This window comes from Clarias gariepinus, chromosome 6 (assembly GCF_024256425.1).
Source record: "Clarias gariepinus isolate MV-2021 ecotype Netherlands chromosome 6, CGAR_prim_01v2, whole genome shotgun sequence".
Taxonomy (NCBI): domain Eukaryota; kingdom Metazoa; phylum Chordata; class Actinopteri; order Siluriformes; family Clariidae; genus Clarias; species Clarias gariepinus.
Genome location: NC_071105.1, coordinates 39,910,561 through 39,930,000, shown reverse-complemented (window position 1 = coordinate 39,930,000; position 19,440 = coordinate 39,910,561). Strand labels below are relative to the sequence as shown.

The window sequence follows — 19,440 nt, the reverse complement described above, 5'->3', positions numbered from 1 at the left end:
AGTATTTCCCTCCTGAATGCACCATATAAATTTAGTAAAGATTTAAGAACAATACTATACTACACTACAATACACAACACTATACTACACTATGACTATACTACTATACCATACTACACTATACCACACTATACTACACTATACAACACCACACTACACTATACCATACTACACTATACTACACTACACTATACTACACTGAAGTACACTACACAATACTGCGCCATACTACACTATAGTACACTACATTATACTAAACAACACACTACACTATACCAGACTACACTACACTGCACAATACTACACTATAGTACACTACACCATAGTACACTATACTACGCTATGCTATACTACGCTACACTATACTAAACTATACTATGAAATAATGTAAACTATTTTATATCTCAGCCTTGAAAGGGGATTTTGACTTTTTTTGGGGGGTTGGGGGGGGGGGGGGGTGACCATTCTCAAATGTACACCAAATTCACTCTATGCATTAGGGAGGTGAAGACTAACACAGTTGTGAACTTCCACAGCTGAGAACAAATTAAACACACAATTAAAATGTGATACTAATTAATGCAAACACTCAGTTTATATGTAGATATAAAGAATAAATGATAAACTTTGGTAAATGATTGTCGTATAAGAGGAATAAAGGTCTTGGGGAAGTTACAGTGTAAAAAAATAACCGAGGTGACGGCTAACAGTAACTCACGTCCACTGAGAGATGAAGCCCTGGTATGTGATCCAGCCCTGATCGTTCGTACACACAGTGTTATTCACGTCCGGACCCCAGGGCATGTAGGGAAACACATCAAACACCTCCTTTAGCTCGCCGGGGTTCAGAGCACCGTCCCGGTCCTACAACATCATCATCACAACTCAGAGGTTTTAATAAAACAACTCAAACTCAAAGTTCAGAAGGTATGCACTGGTTGGTCTACGTCTGTCCCTGTTCACCCGGCATACAAAAAATAAGATGATAAACCCTGACGTGTGAGTGTGAAGGCAGAGTGTTGCAGCGGCGTCTTCACCTTGTCGTGTTTATCAAAGATACTCTGCAAGAACAGCGAGGCGTCGTGGCTGAGCTCAGTGCTGCAGTCTGCTGGGACTCTTAACCTACAAACACACACACAGAGGAGGATTACGTTTACACCAGTGGGAAAGGGGCGGAAGAAAGAGAGAGAGAAGGAGGCGGGTCAATAAAGAAAAACCGGTAAGGAGACGGGACTATGAAGATAAACAGGTAAGAAGGAGGCGGGACTACAAAGATATTCAGGTAAGAAAGAGGATTGGTTGATGTGAGTGGGAGGGGCTTACAAAGGGAAAAGGTAGTCCTGGTGTAGCTCCAAGTCGTCGTCGTAGCCAAAATGGCGGAGCACAGCCCAGGTGGTCTCGTGGCGCCCCCTCTGGATGAAGAGTGTGTGGAGGAAAAGAAATCCTGGGCATAAAAAAGACTCGCAACAAATACACACACACAGACACACACACACACACACACACGAGAGAATGATGCTCATTTGTGGGTCTGCATTAACAAATTATATATAATTTCTTTAAGAGTGATATATTACACCGTGTGTGTGTGTGTGTGTGTTTTGTCACTCACCTTGCAGAGTCAGTCCGTCCTCACACACTCCGTCAGGTGTGCTCTTCTTCACCACCTTCTTCACGTCCTCCAGAGCCTGAGGAGCGAGCGGCGAGCTGAAACACACTCTCTGCACAGAGCCGCGAGAGAAAACACTCCTTGAGTTAAAGAGTCGTAAACAAACGAGCGCGCGGCAGTGCCTAGCCGCGACCTCTAACTGACCTGGAAGAAGTTTAGCTCGCTGTCGCTGAGGACGCCATTATTGTCCAAGTCGGAAATTTTAAACACACGGGTGAGAGCTCGAACACACGCCGGCTTCATCTGTCTCAGACACACACACACAAACACACACACACACACACACACACAGTAAAACACACATATAAAAGATAATTAATCCTCTTCTTCTTCTTCTTCTTTGTCTTTGGGCTGTTCCCTTTCAGGGGTCGCCACAGCGAATCATCTGCCTCTATCTAACCCTATCCTCTGCATCCTCTTCTCTCACACCAACTAACTTCATGTCCTCTCTTACTGCATCCTCTTTGGTCTTCCTCTAGACCTCCTGCCTGGCAGTTCCAACCTCAGCATCCTTCTACCGATATATTCACCATCTCTCCTCTGAACATGTCCAAACCACCTCAATCTGGCCTCTCGGACTTTATCTTCAAAACATCTAACATGGGTTGTCCCTCTGATGAGCTACAAAGCACAATGTCATCTGCAAACATCATTGTCCATGGAGACTCCTGTCAAACCTCATCTGTCATCCTGTCCATCACCAGAGCAAACAAGATGGGGCTCAGAGCCGATCCTTGATGCAAACCCACCTGGAACTCTTGTCACACCTACAGCACATTTCACCACTGTCCTACAGCTGTCATATATGTCCTGCACCACTCTAACATACTTCTTTGCCACTTCAGCCTCCCTTATACAACACCACAGCTCCTCTCTCGGCACCCTATTGTACGCTTTCTCTAAATCTACAAAGACACAATGCAACTCTCTGTTACCTTCTTTGTACTTCTCCATCAGCATCCTCAAAGCAAATACTGTATCTAATGTACTCTTTCTAGGCATACAACCGTATTGCTGCTCACAAATGCTCACCTCTGCCCTTGGACCTGGCTTCCACTACTCTTTCCCACAGCTTCATTGTATGGCTCATTAGCTTTATCCCTTTGTAATTGCCACAGCTCTGCACATCTCCCTCGTCCTTGAAGGTCGGCACTAATACACTTCTCCTCCATTCCTCTGGAATCCTCTTACTCTCCAAGAACTACTGCCACCTCTCCTAAGCATTTCCATATCTCCACAGGTATGTCATCAGGACCAACAGCCATTCTACGCTTTATCCTCTTTAACATCCTTCTCACCTCACTCTTACTGATTTTGGCTACTTCCTGCTCCACAACAGCATTTCCATCTCTATCTTTAATCACTCTAACCTGCTGCAAATCCTTCCCATCTCTATCTCTCTGCCTTGCCAACCTGTACAGATCCACCTCACCCTCCTTACTGTCTAGCCTAGTATACAAGTCCTCATATGCTCTTTGTTTGACCTTTGCCACCTCTACCTTCACCTTACTCTGCATCTCCCTGTACGCCTGTCCACTCTCTTCAGTCCCCTCAGTGTCCCACTTCTTCTTAGCTAGCTTCTTTCCCTGTATACACTCCTGGACTTCCTCGTTCCACCACCAAGTCTTCTCGTCCACTTTTCCCTTACTTGATGATGCACCAAATACCCTCCTACCTGTCTCCCTGATCACCTTAGCTGTTGTTGTCCAGTCAACTGAAAGCACCTCCTGACCACTCCTTTTTTAACTTCCACTACTTTGTCCTCTGCTCTGCCTTTGTCCTCTTCACCTTCCTCACCACCAGGGTTATTTTACACACCACCATTCTGTGTTGTCTGGCTACACTCTCCCCTACCAACAGTTTGCAGTCACTGATCTCTTTCAGATTACAACGTCGACACAAGATGTAGTCCACCTGAGTGCTTCTGCCTCCACTCTTATATGTCACCCTATGTTTCTGCCTCTTCTGGAAGAAAGTATTTACCACTGCAATTTCCATCCTCTTTGCAAAGTCCACCACCATCTGTCCTTCTACATTCCTGTCCTGAAGACCAAACCTGCCCATCACATTTTCATCACCTCTGTTCCCTTCCCCAACATGTCAATTGAAGTCTGCACCAATCACCACTCTTTCACCTCTGGGGATGCTCTGCATCACTTCATCTAACTCACTTTAGAATTTCTCCTTCTCTTCGAACTCACATCCTACCTGTGGGGCATAACCACTAACAACATTGAACATTATCCCTTCAATTTCCAGCTTCAGACTCATCAACCTGCCTGATATTCTCTTTACCTCTAGAACATTCCTTACAAACTCCTCTTTCAGAATAACTCCTACTCCATTTCTTTTCCTATCCACACCATGGTAAAACAATTTGAACCCTAATCCTAATCTTCTAGCCTTGCTACCTTTCCATCTGGTCTCCTGGACACACAGTATATCCACCTTCCTTCTCTGCATCATGTCAACCAACCTTCTTGTCTTCCCTGTCATAGTCCCAACATTCAAAGTCCCTACTATCACTCCTAAACTCTTGCCTTTTCTTCTCTCTCTCTGCCTACAAACATGCCTTCCTCCTCTACTTCTTCGACCATAAAAGATCATTTAATTTTTAATTTAACAATGTTAAACAATGTTAGATTATTAAAAACACTTTTATCTCAGAAACTATATTGTTATCATAAGATTTCTATTTTTGGCTGCTTTTTATTAACAATGTGTCAGTTTTAATTCTAAACAAACACTGAACTTTACATGTTTATTTTATTTAAAATGTCAACACTCACATATAGATGTTAAAAAAGCACCAAACAATGTGTGTGTGTGTGTGTGTGTGTGTGTGCAGCACAATTTGAGAAATATCTGAGCTGATGATGGGAGTTTTCGCGTTTTGGAGAAACGATCTACTAAATTAATTTTCCTATACAGTAAAACCTTGGATTGCGAGTAACACGATTTGCGAGTGTTACGCAAGACGAGCAAATATTTTAAATAGATTTTGACTTGAAAAACGAGCATTGTCTTGGTTTACGAGTACCGAGTATCATGTATCACGCATGCGCTTCTTGTTTTGACGCCGAGCGTCACATGATCACAACTGAGCCAACGGTCTTTCTTTTTGCAGAATTGCGTGTGCTGTATACTATAATACTGTGACCACGCGTGTATGTAAAACATAGTAAAGGCGAGAGTGTGTGTGTGTGCAACACACACACACGCGCCTTTACAGCCTCCCTCCCACCCTTTCCTTCTCTTGGCTTCCCACACCGAAACTTCCCACAACTTCCTACACAGAAACTCCGCTCTGTCGCGATTCTTCTTAAAGGTAAAGTGCAGGTTCATTAGTTTTTTTTCTGCTTGCTTGTTTTACTTTAAAGCAGTAATTCCATTAGTATGCGCTTATGCGAGTGTGACTAGCAATGTTCCTTGCTAATGTTTCGATAAAACAGTCTCTCTGTTTATTACACACACACACAGAGCATAATAATAGTAATATTTTACTTTATATTTTGAATAATGTAATTGTTTTTATGTATTTATTTTTTGGGCTGTAGAACGAATAATTAGATTTTCCATTATTTCTTATGGGAAAATTTTATTTGGTTTACGAGTGTTTTGGAATACGAGCCCGCTTCCGGAATGAATTATGCTTGTAATCTGAGGTTCCACTGTATTTATCTTCTGGTCTATTCACATAATTGTAAAATTTAGAGGAGAAATATGTGACAGATATTCTGGACCAAAAAGTGCAGGAGAAGCCCAGAAACATCTGCGATTAATATAACATAAGAACCCAAGAAAAAGGCCGGAGTACCTGTCTGCGCTCGGGGCAGTAAAGCGGGCCTGTTGGATGAAGTACTGCTTTCTGAGCGTAATAGAACAGTTCGGAGATGTTCTTTAGTTTCTTCGCTGAACACTGAAACACAATTTACATCTACACAATTAATCAAGCTACAAATGTTAATTAGTAGTTAAATTAAAATCCAAACAAATTGCAGAAAAAAAGTTTTCACGTGCATCGATCTTCATGTCTTCTCTATAACTCTTGTTATAACACATGTACAAGCACTAATACAAAACCGCATGATTAGGACAACTTGAAGTGTGTGTGTGTGTGTGTGTGTGTGTGTGTGTGCACCTCGACACAGGTCTCGATCTCTGTGTATTTGTTCATGATGTGCAGGACGGCCTCCATGCTGCTCTGCTCCACCAGATCAGACTTATTCCCAACTAATATTAGAGGAACCCTGTATCACACACACACACACACACACACACACACACACACACACTGTTACTTACTGAGTGTAATATAGTGGACATGAGGAGCTCAGTTTGCACTCCTCTAATAGTTTCATTTTGGAATAAAAAATGATTGTGCTTTAGGAAGGTCAAAATTGACAAAGGAGTTTAATAGGTCACGTCTTATAACATTCCAGAGCAGAGATATAGCACAGTATAGTATGTATAGTACAGTATACTGTACATTCTGATGAATTACTGAAACATGGCACAGTAGAGTAAACATATACCAAAGGTAAAACTATACGCAAATACTAGCACAGTATAGTGTAGTGTAATAAAAACACAAGTATTGTAATGTACAGGAGACTACAGTACAGTTCGGTATAGTACAATCTATGTTAATATATTATAATATAGTAGAGTTTAATATATCATAGTAAAGTTTAGTAAAGTATATATATACACATGCAACATATATAAGTATATTATAAAACATTATAACAAAAGTACAATAGAAGCTTAGTATAAATATGGCATAGTGGAGTATAGTATAAGTTTAGTGTAGTATAGTGGAGTAATGTATAAATAGGGAAAGTATAGTATAAGTACAGTACAGTACAGCATAGTATAGCAAAGTAGAGCTGAGTACAAGGATGTTATGTTATAATTACAGGTTAAATTAAGTATAGTGGAGTATAGTATGGTTTAAAGGTTTAGTACTTAAGTTTCCTCCTATATTCCAAAGACATGTAGAGTGTGTATATAGTATATAGTAGAAATGTTGTGTAGTGTAGTATAGTAAAGTAGGGTTGAGTAGAGTAAATGTTTAATAGTTGGATTGGATCTTCAGGATCAATCTATCTAGTAAAGTCTAATAAAGTAGAGTACAGTGGAGTATAGAACAGTATAGTGCACAATGGTACAGTATAGTGTTTGATAAGTATAATCTGAGTGTGTAATAGAGTGTAGTGAGAGTGAAATGGATGCAGAACGTTACAGTATATTAGTAATGCATGTAGAATATAATGTATAAAGTATTATGTAGTATTTTGGAAGCGAGAGACTCAGATTTCAGCTCTGATAATAATCAGATAATAATCTGTTTAACTCGTTAACGTGGAGTGTGTGCTGTGGGGGCCGTTACTATGGAAACAATACAGTAAGCGATAGAGCGAATGCATTACAGTATTTCTGAATTGCTAAAACACTAAAATCAAAAAAAAAAAAAGTTGCAAATGTACAAACCACTTTATTGATTGAATCACACAGTTTGCAGAACTTTAAACACTTCTCATGTGGTTAGACACAACTAGCAAATCGGAATCAGTCTTTGTGCAAAACTGTAAACACATTGTCATTGACAAGGCACATGTATCATTGTGGTGCACTTCAACTCAGAATGGCACAACACGGCCCCAAAAGTGAAACACAAGCAACACACTGTTGTCATCGGTAACACGCAAGCACTCAAAATGTAACACACCTGTTTCAAATCAGTAATGTGTTGCACCTAATCAATAATCAGGATAAAAAGCCGTGTCAAATCCAAATGACATGTGTGATTTTCACAACGGAGGGCAGGAGAGAAGGAGGAAGTGGAAGTGGACAAGGACAAGGAGGAGAAGGAGGAAGAGGAAGAGACAGAGAAGGAGGAGGAAGAAGAAGAAGAGCCATCATTTCCAATGAAATTAGAGCAACAATCATACACCATGTTCTGGTTCATGGAATGAGGATGAGGGACGCAGGACTACGTGTTCAACCAGATATAAGCAGGTTCTCTGTGGCCTCCACTGTCAGGACATTCAGAGAAGAGAACAGGTAAGTGTACTTTCATTTGTGGTCCCTCAAACTTACAGTACAGTTGTGGAACGTCTCAGTAAATTACTCTAACATATCTCTAAAAATTGGCCCTTTTCTAGCAGTATTACAGTAAAACTAATAGTAGTACTATAAATAATAGTATTTTATGTATTGAACATATTTGGTGACATTTCAATGCATTAGGCCTGTCTGTAGAATTGAAAGACTGCCACATGCTGGTGGAAGGAGGGGTATGTTCTCACAACAGCAGGAGAACATTATTGTCAATATGGTCCTTCAAAATAATCTCATTCGTCTGCGTGAAATCCAACAGCGAGCTGAGGAAGACAACGTGTGAGTGTCCTGAAACGCAACCTGATAAGTCTCTAACAAGCCTACAGAGTAGCATTTGAGAGAAATTCTGAAAGGGTAAAAGAGCTCCGATATCAATATGTACAAGTAAGTGATCATGTCCAGAGATTACACAGCACTGTTGAGTTACTCTACATCTTTACTGTATTGAATGTAATGCAGCACATGTATGTAGAGGCATGAAGCCTGGAACGCTATGTAATTTACGTTACTTCAAAAACAAATTTTTGTTCTTTTTTTTATAGAGAATGTTTCAGCTGGATTCCATGGAGAGGCCTCATGAGTGCATCTTCTTGGATGAAGCTGGCTTCAATCTCACCAAGAGTAGAAGAAGAGGCCACAACATTATTGGTCAACGTGCCATTGTAGAGTTGCCAAGGCAGCGTGGTGGCAACGTGACCATATGTGCTGCCATCAGCAGCTACGGGGTTATTCACCGCCATGTGACTTTAGGGCCTTACAACACTGTCCAGCTTATAATGTTTCTGTATGCTCTACAGGAAGCATTACTGAGACGTGAAGAGAGGTGAGCAGGCAGAGCATCCCATGTAGGTGGTAATCTGGGACAATGTGAACTTTCCCATAACCCACGTTTTATAAATGTGTGCCTCCCACCATACTCGCCCTTCCTTAATTCCATTGAAGAATTTTTTTCTGCATGGAGGTGGAAGGTCTATGACAGAAATCCTTATGCACAAGAAAATCTCCTTCAGTCAGTGGATGCAGCATGTGACGACATTGGAGCGGAAGCGATTCAAGGTTGGATTCGGCATGCTAAAGGATTCTTTCCCCGTTGTTTAGCAAGGGACAGGATTGCCTGTGAGGTTGATGAGATCCTGTGGCCTGACCATGAGGCATGATGCTGAGGCAGAATGATCCCAAGACATTGCTTGCTATCGATCTGTTGCATTTTTTGTTTGTGACTACATTTATATGTGTGCGGGATTGTGCAAATACTTTATAATGAATAATTTTTCCCCTGCTCTGCCCTGAGTGCAGTGTTTCGCATTTATCTCTGTAGTGTGTAATGACTGCTGTGTAGTGTTTATGCATTAGCTGGATGTGTGTGTTATCTGAAAACAGTGTTTGGTTTTGGGTAAAGATAACATAGTTCTGAATCAAGTGTTTGATATAGCAAGACAAGTCAAAGGTTCTGACAGTGTAGCTTAAGTTTGGTGATTTGTGTTTACGGTTTTGAGAAAGTGAGAGAAACATTCAAAAAATGTGTTTTAGTAATTCAGAAATACTGTAATCTACATAAACCTGCGCTAATGTCAGAGCTGCTGTTATAGAGAATGGATCAACACCTTCTGACCAATCAGGACACAGAACACTGCAGCACTCTGACCTGCTGTCTTTATCCGTCCTCTCGTTGATCAGCGGGATCCAGTGACTCGTCACCTGAGGAGAGAGAGAGGGAAAGAGAGAGAGAGAGAGATGGAGAGAGATGGAGAGAGGGACAGAGAGAGAGAGAGGGAGAGAGAGAGAGAGAGAGGGATGGAGAGAGAGAGGGAGAGAGAGAGGGAGAGAGAGAGGGAGAGAGAGACAGAGAGAGGGAGAGAGAGAGATGGAGAGAGAGACAGAGAGAGAGGGAGAGAGAGACAGAGAGAGAGAGAGAGGGAGAGAGAGACAGAGAGAGAGAGAGGGAGAGAGAGACAGAGAGAGAGAGAGGGAGAGAGAGACAGAGAGAGAGAGAGAGAGGGAGAGAGAGGGAGAGAGAGACAGAGAGAGAGAGGGATGGAGAGACAGAGAGAGAGAGGGAGAGAGAGACAGAGAGAGATAGAGAGAGAGAGGGATGGAGAGAGAGAGAGAGAGAGAGACCATGGTGTGTTAGAGCTCAGGCCGAAGCGTGATGTTAATCTGTGTGTGTTTGTTTCTGATCTCTACGAACATTTAAAGGTTTTATGTCACAAATATTTATATTTATACACTTTTTTATCTAACTGAAATTTTTCCAGGTATCTAATAATAATAGAATGAATGCTATAATAAAACAATCACATCATTGTTTTAATTCATGACCTCAGGTAACCTTTACAGCTCTTCCCCATGCCCCCCCCCCCCATTATTAAAGTTTTTTTTTTCTAAAAGGGACCTGAAACATCTCCGTGACTCACTTTCTCCAGCGACTTCCTGTTATTGACGGCGTAAACGATGCATATGACGTTCGCCTGCAAAGACAGACAGATGTGTATAACTCGACACCGGCGTTGGCACAAACCGCCGCGCGTCTCTGCAGCCCGTACCGTACCTTGGAGATCTCCTGATAAAGCTGCTCGTCTGTCTGCTCAGCTTCTGCAGACGTTCAGAGCGCAGACATTTCATTACATACAGTCATGCCATGTGACAGGAAACGCTGTTGAGCTCTTAATCTGGAGCGCTCACTACCTGAGTAGTCCACTATGTGTGTGGGGACTCTCTCGGGCGTGACGTCAGCGGGGATGGTGATCTCCTCCACTTTGTAGGGAACCTGAAGAGACAGGAACACATCACATCACATCACATCACATGATCAGAAAAGCAGAACGAGTGTAATGGGATAACGAGTGTAATAAGGGATGACCCACCACGTCAGGGAACTCCTCGCTGACCAGGGACATGATCAGAGACGTCTTCCCCACTTTGGCTGTAAAGAGTTTAGGATGAATGTGTAAGAACACGTGGGTTCGGTCTGTGCGGCGTTAACGTGTCACCAGCATTCGCTCCCTTCACACACACTTACATTACTGTATACTTTAGTGCCATAACTGTGAAATGTGCTGAATAATCATTTTAATGTTGTAAGCTCATTCTAGTTAAACTCTACAGGTATATCTTAACAGAAAAAATAAATTCATTTAATAATCATCATTTAAACAATAATTAGCATAATGAAGGTTTTCTGCACAAACAAAGTTAATGACGTTAAATAAAATATTCATTATAACCACAAAGACAACTGGTACGATATAACATTATGGTATGACATCATTAAATATTTATAATTAAATAATTACAACTAATTATCATCATTAACACCAGACTAAACCCCTGCATAAAGTTTGTGCACCCTTAAACTGGAAACAAAAAACCCACTAAACTCCACCAAACTCTGGCCTAAATCTAAGTGCTTCCTGTTTTCTAATAATCCGGCCACACAAGGTCAGAGGCGCACGCTGACGCACCACCCGTCTCCTAAACAACCGATAAGCAGCCACACACAAATGTTAGACTATACTAGATATAATCTGTGTGTGAAACCCAGCCCTGTGCGTGTGTGTGTGCGTGTGTGTGTGTGTGTGTGTGTGATGTTTGCAGTTAGAAAAACTGTCCCGTGTTTTGTGACATCGTGTTGTGGCGACGCTAAATCCGTCTGACGCTTATTGTTCAGCCACTTTTAAAATTGACACAAATACAAATTTCACAAAGTGCTGCTGCTTCAGTGAATTTAGATCTTCGTGTCAGATGTCACTCTGGTGTACTGAAGTATAATCACTCGTAAGTGTCAGAGGCTTTTAATGTCAATTATATTAAGTTTATGTAAAGACTCAGTATTTGCAGTGTTGATCTTCTTCTTCAATTCGCCCTGACATGCTGTCAATCACCTTCTGTTCCGCCCCCTGACTGATGGTGCAGCCCATTCTTACATAATCAATGGTTGGAGTTTTTGTGTCAGTGTTTGTCCTCCTGCCCTTTTGAGGATCGACCACAATGGGATTGAGGTCTGGTGAGTTTCCTGGCCAGGGACCCAAAATTTCAATGTTTTTTTCCCGCGACACTTAGTGATCACTTTTGCGTTATGGCGAGGAGCTCCATCATGCTGTAAAGACATGGTTCATCACCAAACTGTTCTTGAATGGCTGGGAGAAGTTTTTGCACCGCTCTTTATTCATGTTCTTAGACAAAATTGTGAGTGAGCGCCCTCCCCTGGCTGAGAAGCAACAACACACATGACTGATGTCAGGATGCTTTACTGTTGGCATGGGACTGATGGTGGACCTCATCTTTTCTTCTCCCTAATGGGAAACGGGATTTATCAGAGAGAAAGACTTCACCGCAGTCCAACCCCTGTACCTTTTGCAGAATATCAGTGTCTGTCCCTGATGTTTTTTCCTGGAGAGACGAGGCTTCCTTCATGACCTTCTTGAAATGTATGAAGGTGAATGCTACCACCTGCTCTTTGGACTGTGGGAGGAAACCGGAGAACCTGGAGGAAACCCACAGGCAACCTCCTGGAGAACATGCAAACTCCATGCACAGAGACCCAAGGTGGGACTCAAACCCGGACCCTGGAGGTGCGAGGTGACAGCGCTAACCACTACGCCTGTGTGCTGTCGGTTCTAAACCCACCTGACACTTATTATAGATTATTGTCTTGAAACCCTATAATTTAAATTCAGTTTTATTTGTCACATACACAGTCATACACAGTACGAAATGTAGTGAAATGTTTATACGACCGCCAGTGACCTTAAAAGAGAATTAAAGCTTATAATAAGAAATAAATATAAATAAAATAAATACGATAGAAAAATTTAATTGAACTAGAATAAACTAGGATAAAAATAGAACTAAAAATAGAAATATACTGTACAAACTATATATACTGTATATATTAACTAGCCTATATATAAATATACTGTAATGCAGATACCCCAGGTTATATTTGTTAAAAGCAACATTTTGGAAAGATAGATATTACTTGTCATTATGTCATATATATATATATATATAGGCAACTCTGTGATTATATATAAATACTGTATATTACAGAGCTTATACACCTGAGGCCATGAGGTTTCCAACATCACTGCATTCCTATATCCCTCTGCACTGCATATTCAGTGTTATAACGCATAATAACGCACTGCATTACTAATATAAATATATATATATATAAACCGTATAGATGTTCACATTTCCATAAATCCAGTTTTCTCTGCTCCTCAGTAAAGCAGGTTATTAAACACAGATCACACGACTCACGCTCTCCGACGAGTAAAATCCGCACATCTTTCCTCATCCTTGTGAATTTATAATCTCAGTGTGATGTTGCGGATCCGCTATAATATCCCTTATTATAACGGTGCAGATGTCACGCATGCGCAGTGAGGACACACAGCCTCAAGGATCATTTACCTTAAAAACCTTTTCTAAATATTTACAGGCCACGTGTACATATTTATTTTTTGTTAACATTTATATATATATATGTGTGTGTGTGTGTGTGTGTATTTGAGATAAGATGTAAATGTAACGCTGCAGGATACAGGGTTAAAAAAATATCGCAGGTTTATTGACACGCGCGCCGGTAAATAAGCTTCCGGGTTTTTAAACGTTTGAGGGCTACGTCATCACGCACGGACTGCTGATTGGACAGTTGAGCTGTCATTCATATTTCAGTTCACTTTACATAAATGATTTGTTTTTTTTGCTTGATTAGACTGAACAAAGTCAATTCAATACATTTTCATTTAATGCTTTATTTATTTATTTATTTATCAAGTATTTAGTAAAAGTTTATTCAATTGATAAAAACAAAACAAAAATATCAGCCCAAACAGATATGCACAATAATCTAAAACAGTAATCACATTAGATATCTAACAATCTAATAATTATTATATAATAATACTTATTTTTATTTCATTTAAGTAATTTGTTATATAATGAAAATCAGAATCAGGTTTTATTCGTCAAGTAGTGTTGAGACACACAAGAAATTTGGTTCCGGCTGTTTGTAGCTCTCAGAGTACAGACTAACATGAAAAGAAAAACATTATTGTTTTATAATGTTTAATGTAATATCTATATATAAGTAATATCTCTCTCTCTCTCTCTCTCTCTATATATATATATATATATATATATATATCATTTTATGTTTTTCTGAGTATTTCCAGTAGAGTGTACATAAGGGGATTGTAAAGTAGGGTAAGTAGCCGTGTGTGCATCATATGCACTCTACTAGGTAGTGCAAAAAAAAAGTATATAATATATAATACAAAATATAACAATAATAATAGAATTTTAGTAAAAAAATAATCTGTAATTAAACAATATGCCTTAATAAATTGTGACGCGGAATATGAAAAAAAAATATTCTTATAATAAACAAAATACTAATTCTGATTGTGTTTTCTTATTTGTATTGGATTTATTTATTTTAACATTCATGCAGATTTCCATACCTTTTAATCATAATTTATCTGATAAATAATAAATTATGTGTGTGTGTGTGTGTGTGTGTGTGTGTGTGTGTTTCCCATCACAGTGTGTTTAAGTTTGGAATAAGACCGTGAGCAAGGCCAAAGTCAGGGTCCGGGGAAGGACAGGGCGTTCCCAACCTTCGTCCCAAACAGCCAGAACGCAGGTCTAACCGGGCCTCTGAACTTCACCCAGAAGTAATACAGCTCGGTTTCTGCATCCGCTCCGGTCCAGAAGGAAAGCCGTCCCCCGTCCATGTCCAGCAGGACCCGGAGTCTGCTCGGGTGTGTCTGTTTCAGCTGCGTCTCTGAGCCGTCGTGCCAGACGCTGAACCGGCAGTTGCTCCACTCGATACACCAGGACGATTTACTCCTCCCGAGCCGCTCAGCTTTTCCCAGGTGGGCGTACGCCACTCCGGCCGCCCAGCCGCTGCACGCGCTCGTCTCTACATCCCAATAATGCCTCCCTGTGGTGAACTCCTGCTCCGCCATACACTGGGACGCTTCGAAATGGCCGAGCTGTGGCCTCAGACGCTGAGACCGCACCTCTACCCTCCGTGTCTGAGGGATGAAAACCAAACGGCGGTGACTCAGCCGGGGCGAGATATACAGCGAGACGAACTCAGCGCTAAGAGCTGTGAGAGGAGAGAGGAGATGACATCAAAGCAGCAAATAGTGACATTTGTGGTGAAGGAAGCTGATATTAAAGAAGCAATAAGTAATAAATGTATACTGGAAAGGAGAAATTAAAGGTGCAGTCAGTCATATCTTGTTCCACTGGGTACCTGCAGCTGCAGACGTTGTGCCTCCGCTGAGAGAGTCTGGATCCTCAGACACTCTGGCTCCGCTCTCCTCTGATCCAAACTCCACCGTCTGATCGACCTCAGAATGAAAACACACAAGCAAATGGTGTATGAGATCATAATGCATGCATGGAAAAACCTGTTTTAAACATTTTTTACCAGCCGGTTCCTTTAACACACACACACACACACACACACCTCGTCACCCTGAGCGACTGATGGAGGACCCAGGCTTTCCTCAGCACACGGACTTCCTCCTTCAGGGTCCGGTGAGGAACTCAACACGTTCGGTGTCTCTGGTGTCTCCTGAGGTCTGATACGGTCTCTGATGAAACATCTCCCGTTCTGTGGTGAAGCACAGAAGAGCTGAACACAAGTTTACACTTCACAGCTGTAGAGAACCACAGCGTCTGCTCTGTAATGTGTTCTACCTGAATGTTCGAATGAGACTCTGACAGCAGCGATTCCACCTTTTTTATCTCCTGCTGCAAGAGGTCCAGTCTCCTCTGTAGAGCATCCTGAAGAAGAGCAGAAGTGGATATGATTTAACTTAAACTTTATCCTGTATTCAGGGTGACGTGAGGTACACTCGTGACGGCGCGCCGATCCATCACAGGGCACTCACACACTCTCTCACACACTCTCTCTCACGCGCACACACTCTCACACACGCACACACTCACATGGTACATAAACCATAAACACCACGGCACATAAACACCTTGGCACATAAACACCTCGGCACATAAACACCACAGCACTTAAACACCTCAGCACATGTGTCGAGCACATAAACACCTCGGCATTAAACATCACTGCACATAAACACCACGGCACTTAAACACCTCGGCACATAAACACCTCGGCATTAAACATCACTGCACATAAACACCACGGCACTTAAACACCTCGGCACATAAACACCTCGGCACATAAACACCTCGGCAAATAAACACCACAGCACTTAAACACATTGGCACATAAACACCCCGGCACATAAACACCCCGGTACATAAACACCCCGGTACATAAACCATAAACACCACGACACATAAACACCACATCACAAACACCCCGGCACTTAAACACCCCGGCACTTAAACACCCCGGCACATAAACACCTGGGCACATAAACACCCCGGCACATAAACACCCGGGCACATAAACACCCCGGCACATAAACACCCGGGCACATAAACACCTCGCACACAAACACCTCGGCACATAAACACCACAGCACTTAAACACATTGGCACATAAACACCTCGGCACATAAACACTCCGGCACATAAACACCCCGGTACATAAACCATAAACACCACTACACATAAACACCACATCACAAACACCCCGGCACTTAAACACCCGGGCACTTAAACACCCTGGCACATAAACACCCTGGCACATAAACACCCGGGCACATAAACACCCCGGCACATAAACACCCCGGCACATAAACACCCGGGCACATAAACACCCCGGCACATAAACACCCCGGCACATAAACACCCGGGCACATAAACACCCCGGTACATAAACACCCCGGCACATAAACACCTGGTGATTTAAACATCTGTGCACGTGAACGTCACCTGACCGAGCTCTTCGTCACTTCCGGTCAGGACCCTGTCCCACACCCCCGGCCCCCCCGCTCCGTGTAGCTCCAGGATGGCGGCGATGGTGACGTTTTTGTGCAGCCTGCAGGAGGTCCTGAGCTCCGCCCTGCACTGAGGACACTCCCTCCTCCTCGCGCTCTGCTTCAGGTGGTTATTAATGCACTGCAGGCAGTAACTGTGTCCGCACGCGAGAGTGACCGGGTGGCTGAACACCTCGAAACAAATCGGACATTTCAGCTGGTGGGCGATACACGTCACCACGTCTTCATACCGCACCGCCGACATCATCATCATCATCAGAGAGGAAGAAGCCGTCCGTGCCCGTCCTCCTCCCCCCAGGCCGGGTCAGGACCGAGTCAGAACCGAGTCCGCGTCACCGACGAGTTTGATTTAGAATCGAAAGTGAAACCGCCGGAACTGATGAGACCCGGAACTACATACACACCGGCTCGTGTTTCCGCTCCGGACTCTAATCCTGAAGGACCCGAGGACTCCAACATGGCGGCCGTGTCAGGTTTACACTCGGACTGAAAACATGCGGATTAATGCACGTGATTGAGTCGTGATGTGGGTCGCGAGACGGATCCTGACCCCCGCTGTCCTCACAGGTAAAGACGGAGAAACGGAAAAGATTGAAAAAACAACAAAACTAGCCGAGTTTAAAAATCTACAGTGTGTCCTTAAATCCGAAATAATAATAATAATATAATAAATAATAATAATAATAATAATTGAGAAACAGGATTGTTTTTGTGTATCAGTGCTGAGAGCCGTGAATTAAAACATTAACACACGCGCGCGCGTCACACTTTATATTCATGTCTTCAAGGACGGAATGACAGCGCAGGGGTGCGTTTACTTTTGAACACGTGTAACAGCTGCACATACACTGCTTTATAACAAAACAGTGAGATTGTTTACCCCAGCCTGTCGTTCATAAGTATTGGGACAGCCAAATGACCACGGCGGATGTCCCAATACTTATGGACCCGGCTGGGAGCGGAACCCATCCCGTCTTGTCCTGACGTTTGTGTTTAAATCCCCCCTCCTTGTCCAGGACGCTGCACGGCGCCGTGCCGCCGCCCGCCCGAGTCCCCGCCGCGCTTCCTGCAGTGCTCCACCTGCTGGAGGAGCCGCGTCCCGCTGGCCGACCCGGACCTCTACCAACCCGCAGAACCCCGATGTGCCCCCGAGATCGTCACGGACGCCGCCCCGCTGGACTCGCTGTACACCCCCGAGCAGCGCCTCGCCATCCTGCGGCTCCTCAACACCGCCCCTGAGCCCGAGCTCGCCGCCGTCAAAATGCTCCGGGGACGGAAATCGGCCAACATCGTGGAGTACCGGATCAGGAACGGACCCTTTAAGGATCTGGAGAGCGTCGTGAACGTGCCGCTGTTGAAGCACAAGAGCGCCGTCATGGCGTTTAACTCCATCCTGTATCCCAGGGAGAAGGAGAAGAGGAAGGGGAGGATTCATCTCGCCAAGTTCATCAGACCCGAAGTGGACAAGGCGCTCTTAGAGGTTTATATTTTCTCTTGTTTTTTCTCTTGTTTCTCTTTTCTTCTCAGAAAACAGAAACATTAGTGTTACCTAGGCATTCAAACGCCCCGCCTCACGAATTTTCAGAATGTTATCAGTAGCGAGAAGAGAAGGGTTCCGCTTTCAGTTTGTTTTTTAAAGCAGCCGGTGCCAAGAGGAATTATAAATGAAGGTTAAGTGAAGTTTGATGTCTACTTATTTCATATTTTACTTCATTTACATGTCTTTTCGAAATGTTTTGATTGTTTTTATATGCAAAAATATGATTATAGTGTTGAAAATGTATAATATTTTTGGGTGGCTGGAACGGATTATCTTCATTTACATTATTTCCTATGGGAACATGCGTTTCACAATATGAAATTTCATCTTAAGAACTCACCTCCGGGATGAATTACATTCATATGCAGAGGTACCGCTGTATAATTAATATTATAAAAAATGGCATTTAATTTTCTCCTGGTGTTTTTCTCCAGGACGCAGGCTCAATGGTGTCCATCGTGTGTGGGACAAACAGGATCGCGTGGACGCACATGGACCGGTCGATGGCGGTGTTGGACTGGCAGCAGGAGGAGTGTCAGAGCTTCATGAAGGGAACGTACCTGGCCTCCAGTTACCTGGACGATGTAAGCGTGCAGTAAGACTTCTGCGACATTGCATCATCGCCTGTCGTGTTTCGGTCATCGCTCAAACGTATTCTCCTCGCACAGGTTTCCCGCGTCGTGTCGAACCTGCCGGCAGCGGATTTCTACGTGGTGGAGAAGCCGAGCGTGTCGGTCCAGAACACGGCGCTGTTCCCGGTCGTGGTTCACCTGCGCACGGTGGAGGCCATGCTGTTCGCTCTGCTGAGCGCCCGGAGAGGAGACGCCGCCACAGAGACGCCCAATGTCCTCAACATGATGCGCACGGCCGTGGGACGCCACTTCGGCCTGATTGTGGGCGAGAGCCGGACGAGTGGTGGCGAGCTGGTGAGGAAGATGATGGCCGACTCGGCGATGAAGAAGATCCCGCGCGTCATCTTCCCTAACGAGCTTCTGGTGCGCTACAGCGGAGCGTTCCACTTCAGCAGCCGCAACAGAGGACAGGAGATGTGTGACGCTCTGCTGCAGGCCGTCGCCTTCTATGAGCTGCTCGCGGCCTCACGCTGAGCCACGAACGCGCGCGCGTGTGTGTTTAAAGCTTTTGAGAAACTTGTCCTTATTCTGTCT

The 19,440-nt window shown here is 43.4% G+C and overlaps 3 protein-coding genes across 4 annotated transcripts in view; 1 reads left to right on the top strand and 2 right to left on the bottom strand.

Moving 5' to 3' along the window:
- Nucleotides 1-13,213, bottom strand: part of rhot1b (ras homolog family member T1) — a 20,623-nt gene extending 7,410 nt beyond the window's left edge. The window contains exons 1-13 of the mRNA XM_053499264.1: nt 13,055-13,213; nt 10,657-10,715; nt 10,478-10,559; nt 10,341-10,384; nt 10,207-10,260; nt 9,438-9,490; nt 5,811-5,919; nt 5,487-5,588; nt 1,814-1,912; nt 1,613-1,721; nt 1,324-1,444; nt 1,038-1,122; nt 719-864 (exon numbers count right to left, since the gene is read on the bottom strand). Of these exons, the coding sequence (XP_053355239.1) occupies nt 719-864; nt 1,038-1,122; nt 1,324-1,444; nt 1,613-1,721; nt 1,814-1,912; nt 5,487-5,588; nt 5,811-5,919; nt 9,438-9,490; nt 10,207-10,260; nt 10,341-10,384; nt 10,478-10,559; nt 10,657-10,715; nt 13,055-13,091 (1,100 nt within the window). The 5' untranslated portion in view covers nt 13,092-13,213. The remainder of the gene's footprint in view (nt 1-718; nt 865-1,037; nt 1,123-1,323; nt 1,445-1,612; nt 1,722-1,813; nt 1,913-5,486; nt 5,589-5,810; nt 5,920-9,437; nt 9,491-10,206; nt 10,261-10,340; nt 10,385-10,477; nt 10,560-10,656; nt 10,716-13,054) is intronic.
- A 416-nt stretch (nt 13,214-13,629) lies between these two features.
- Nucleotides 13,630-16,990, bottom strand: LOC128526696 (E3 ubiquitin/ISG15 ligase TRIM25). 2 transcript variants are annotated; one of them, XM_053498825.1, is made up of 5 exons: nt 16,670-16,990; nt 15,509-15,595; nt 15,276-15,422; nt 15,060-15,156; nt 13,630-14,909 (listed from the first exon to the last, which is right to left on the bottom strand). In XM_053498825.1, exons 1-5 carry the CDS (start codon nt 16,988-16,990, stop codon nt 14,383-14,385), a joined length of 1,179 nt encoding a protein of 392 aa, XP_053354800.1. In that variant the 3' UTR covers nt 13,630-14,382. The 2 variants fall into 2 exon arrangements, with proteins under 2 accessions (XP_053354800.1, XP_053354801.1); XM_053498826.1 differs by having other exon boundaries at nt 15,060-15,147.
- A 6-nt stretch (nt 16,991-16,996) lies between these two features.
- tefm (transcription elongation factor, mitochondrial) lies at nt 16,997-19,381 on the top strand. Its single transcript, XM_053498827.1, has 4 exons — nt 16,997-17,301; nt 17,751-18,214; nt 18,709-18,858; nt 18,943-19,381. Exons 1-4 carry the CDS (start codon nt 17,259-17,261, stop codon nt 19,378-19,380), a joined length of 1,095 nt encoding a protein of 364 aa, XP_053354802.1. The 5' UTR covers nt 16,997-17,258; the 3' UTR covers nt 19,381.
- The last annotated feature ends 59 nt before the right edge of the window (nt 19,382-19,440 follow it).

What these genes read in the sequence shown, in the direction of transcription:
- tefm (XM_053498827.1), top strand. Translation starts at nt 17,259, where the DNA reads ATGTGGGTCGCGAGACGGATCCTGACCCCCGCTGTCCTCACAG. An exon ending in GACCCCCGCTGTCCTCACAG is followed by an intron (nt 17,302 to 17,750) that starts GTAAAGACGGAG and finishes CTCCTTGTCCAG; the next exon opens with GACGCTGCACGGCGCCGTGC. An exon ending in CCTCCAGTTACCTGGACGAT is followed by an intron (nt 18,859 to 18,942) that starts GTAAGCGTGCAG and finishes CTCCTCGCACAG; the next exon opens with GTTTCCCGCGTCGTGTCGAA.
- LOC128526696 (XM_053498825.1), bottom strand. Translation starts at nt 16,990, where the DNA reads ATGATGATGATGATGTCGGCGGTGCGGTATGAAGACGTGGTGACGTGT. An exon ending in CAGTCGCTCAGGGTGACGAG is followed by an intron (nt 15,157 to 15,275) that starts GTGTGTGTGTGT and finishes TTTCATTCTGAG; the next exon opens with GTCGATCAGACGGTGGAGTT. An exon ending in CACAACGTCTGCAGCTGCAG is followed by an intron (nt 14,910 to 15,059) that starts GTACCCAGTGGA and finishes CTCCTCTCACAG; the next exon opens with CTCTTAGCGCTGAGTTCGTC.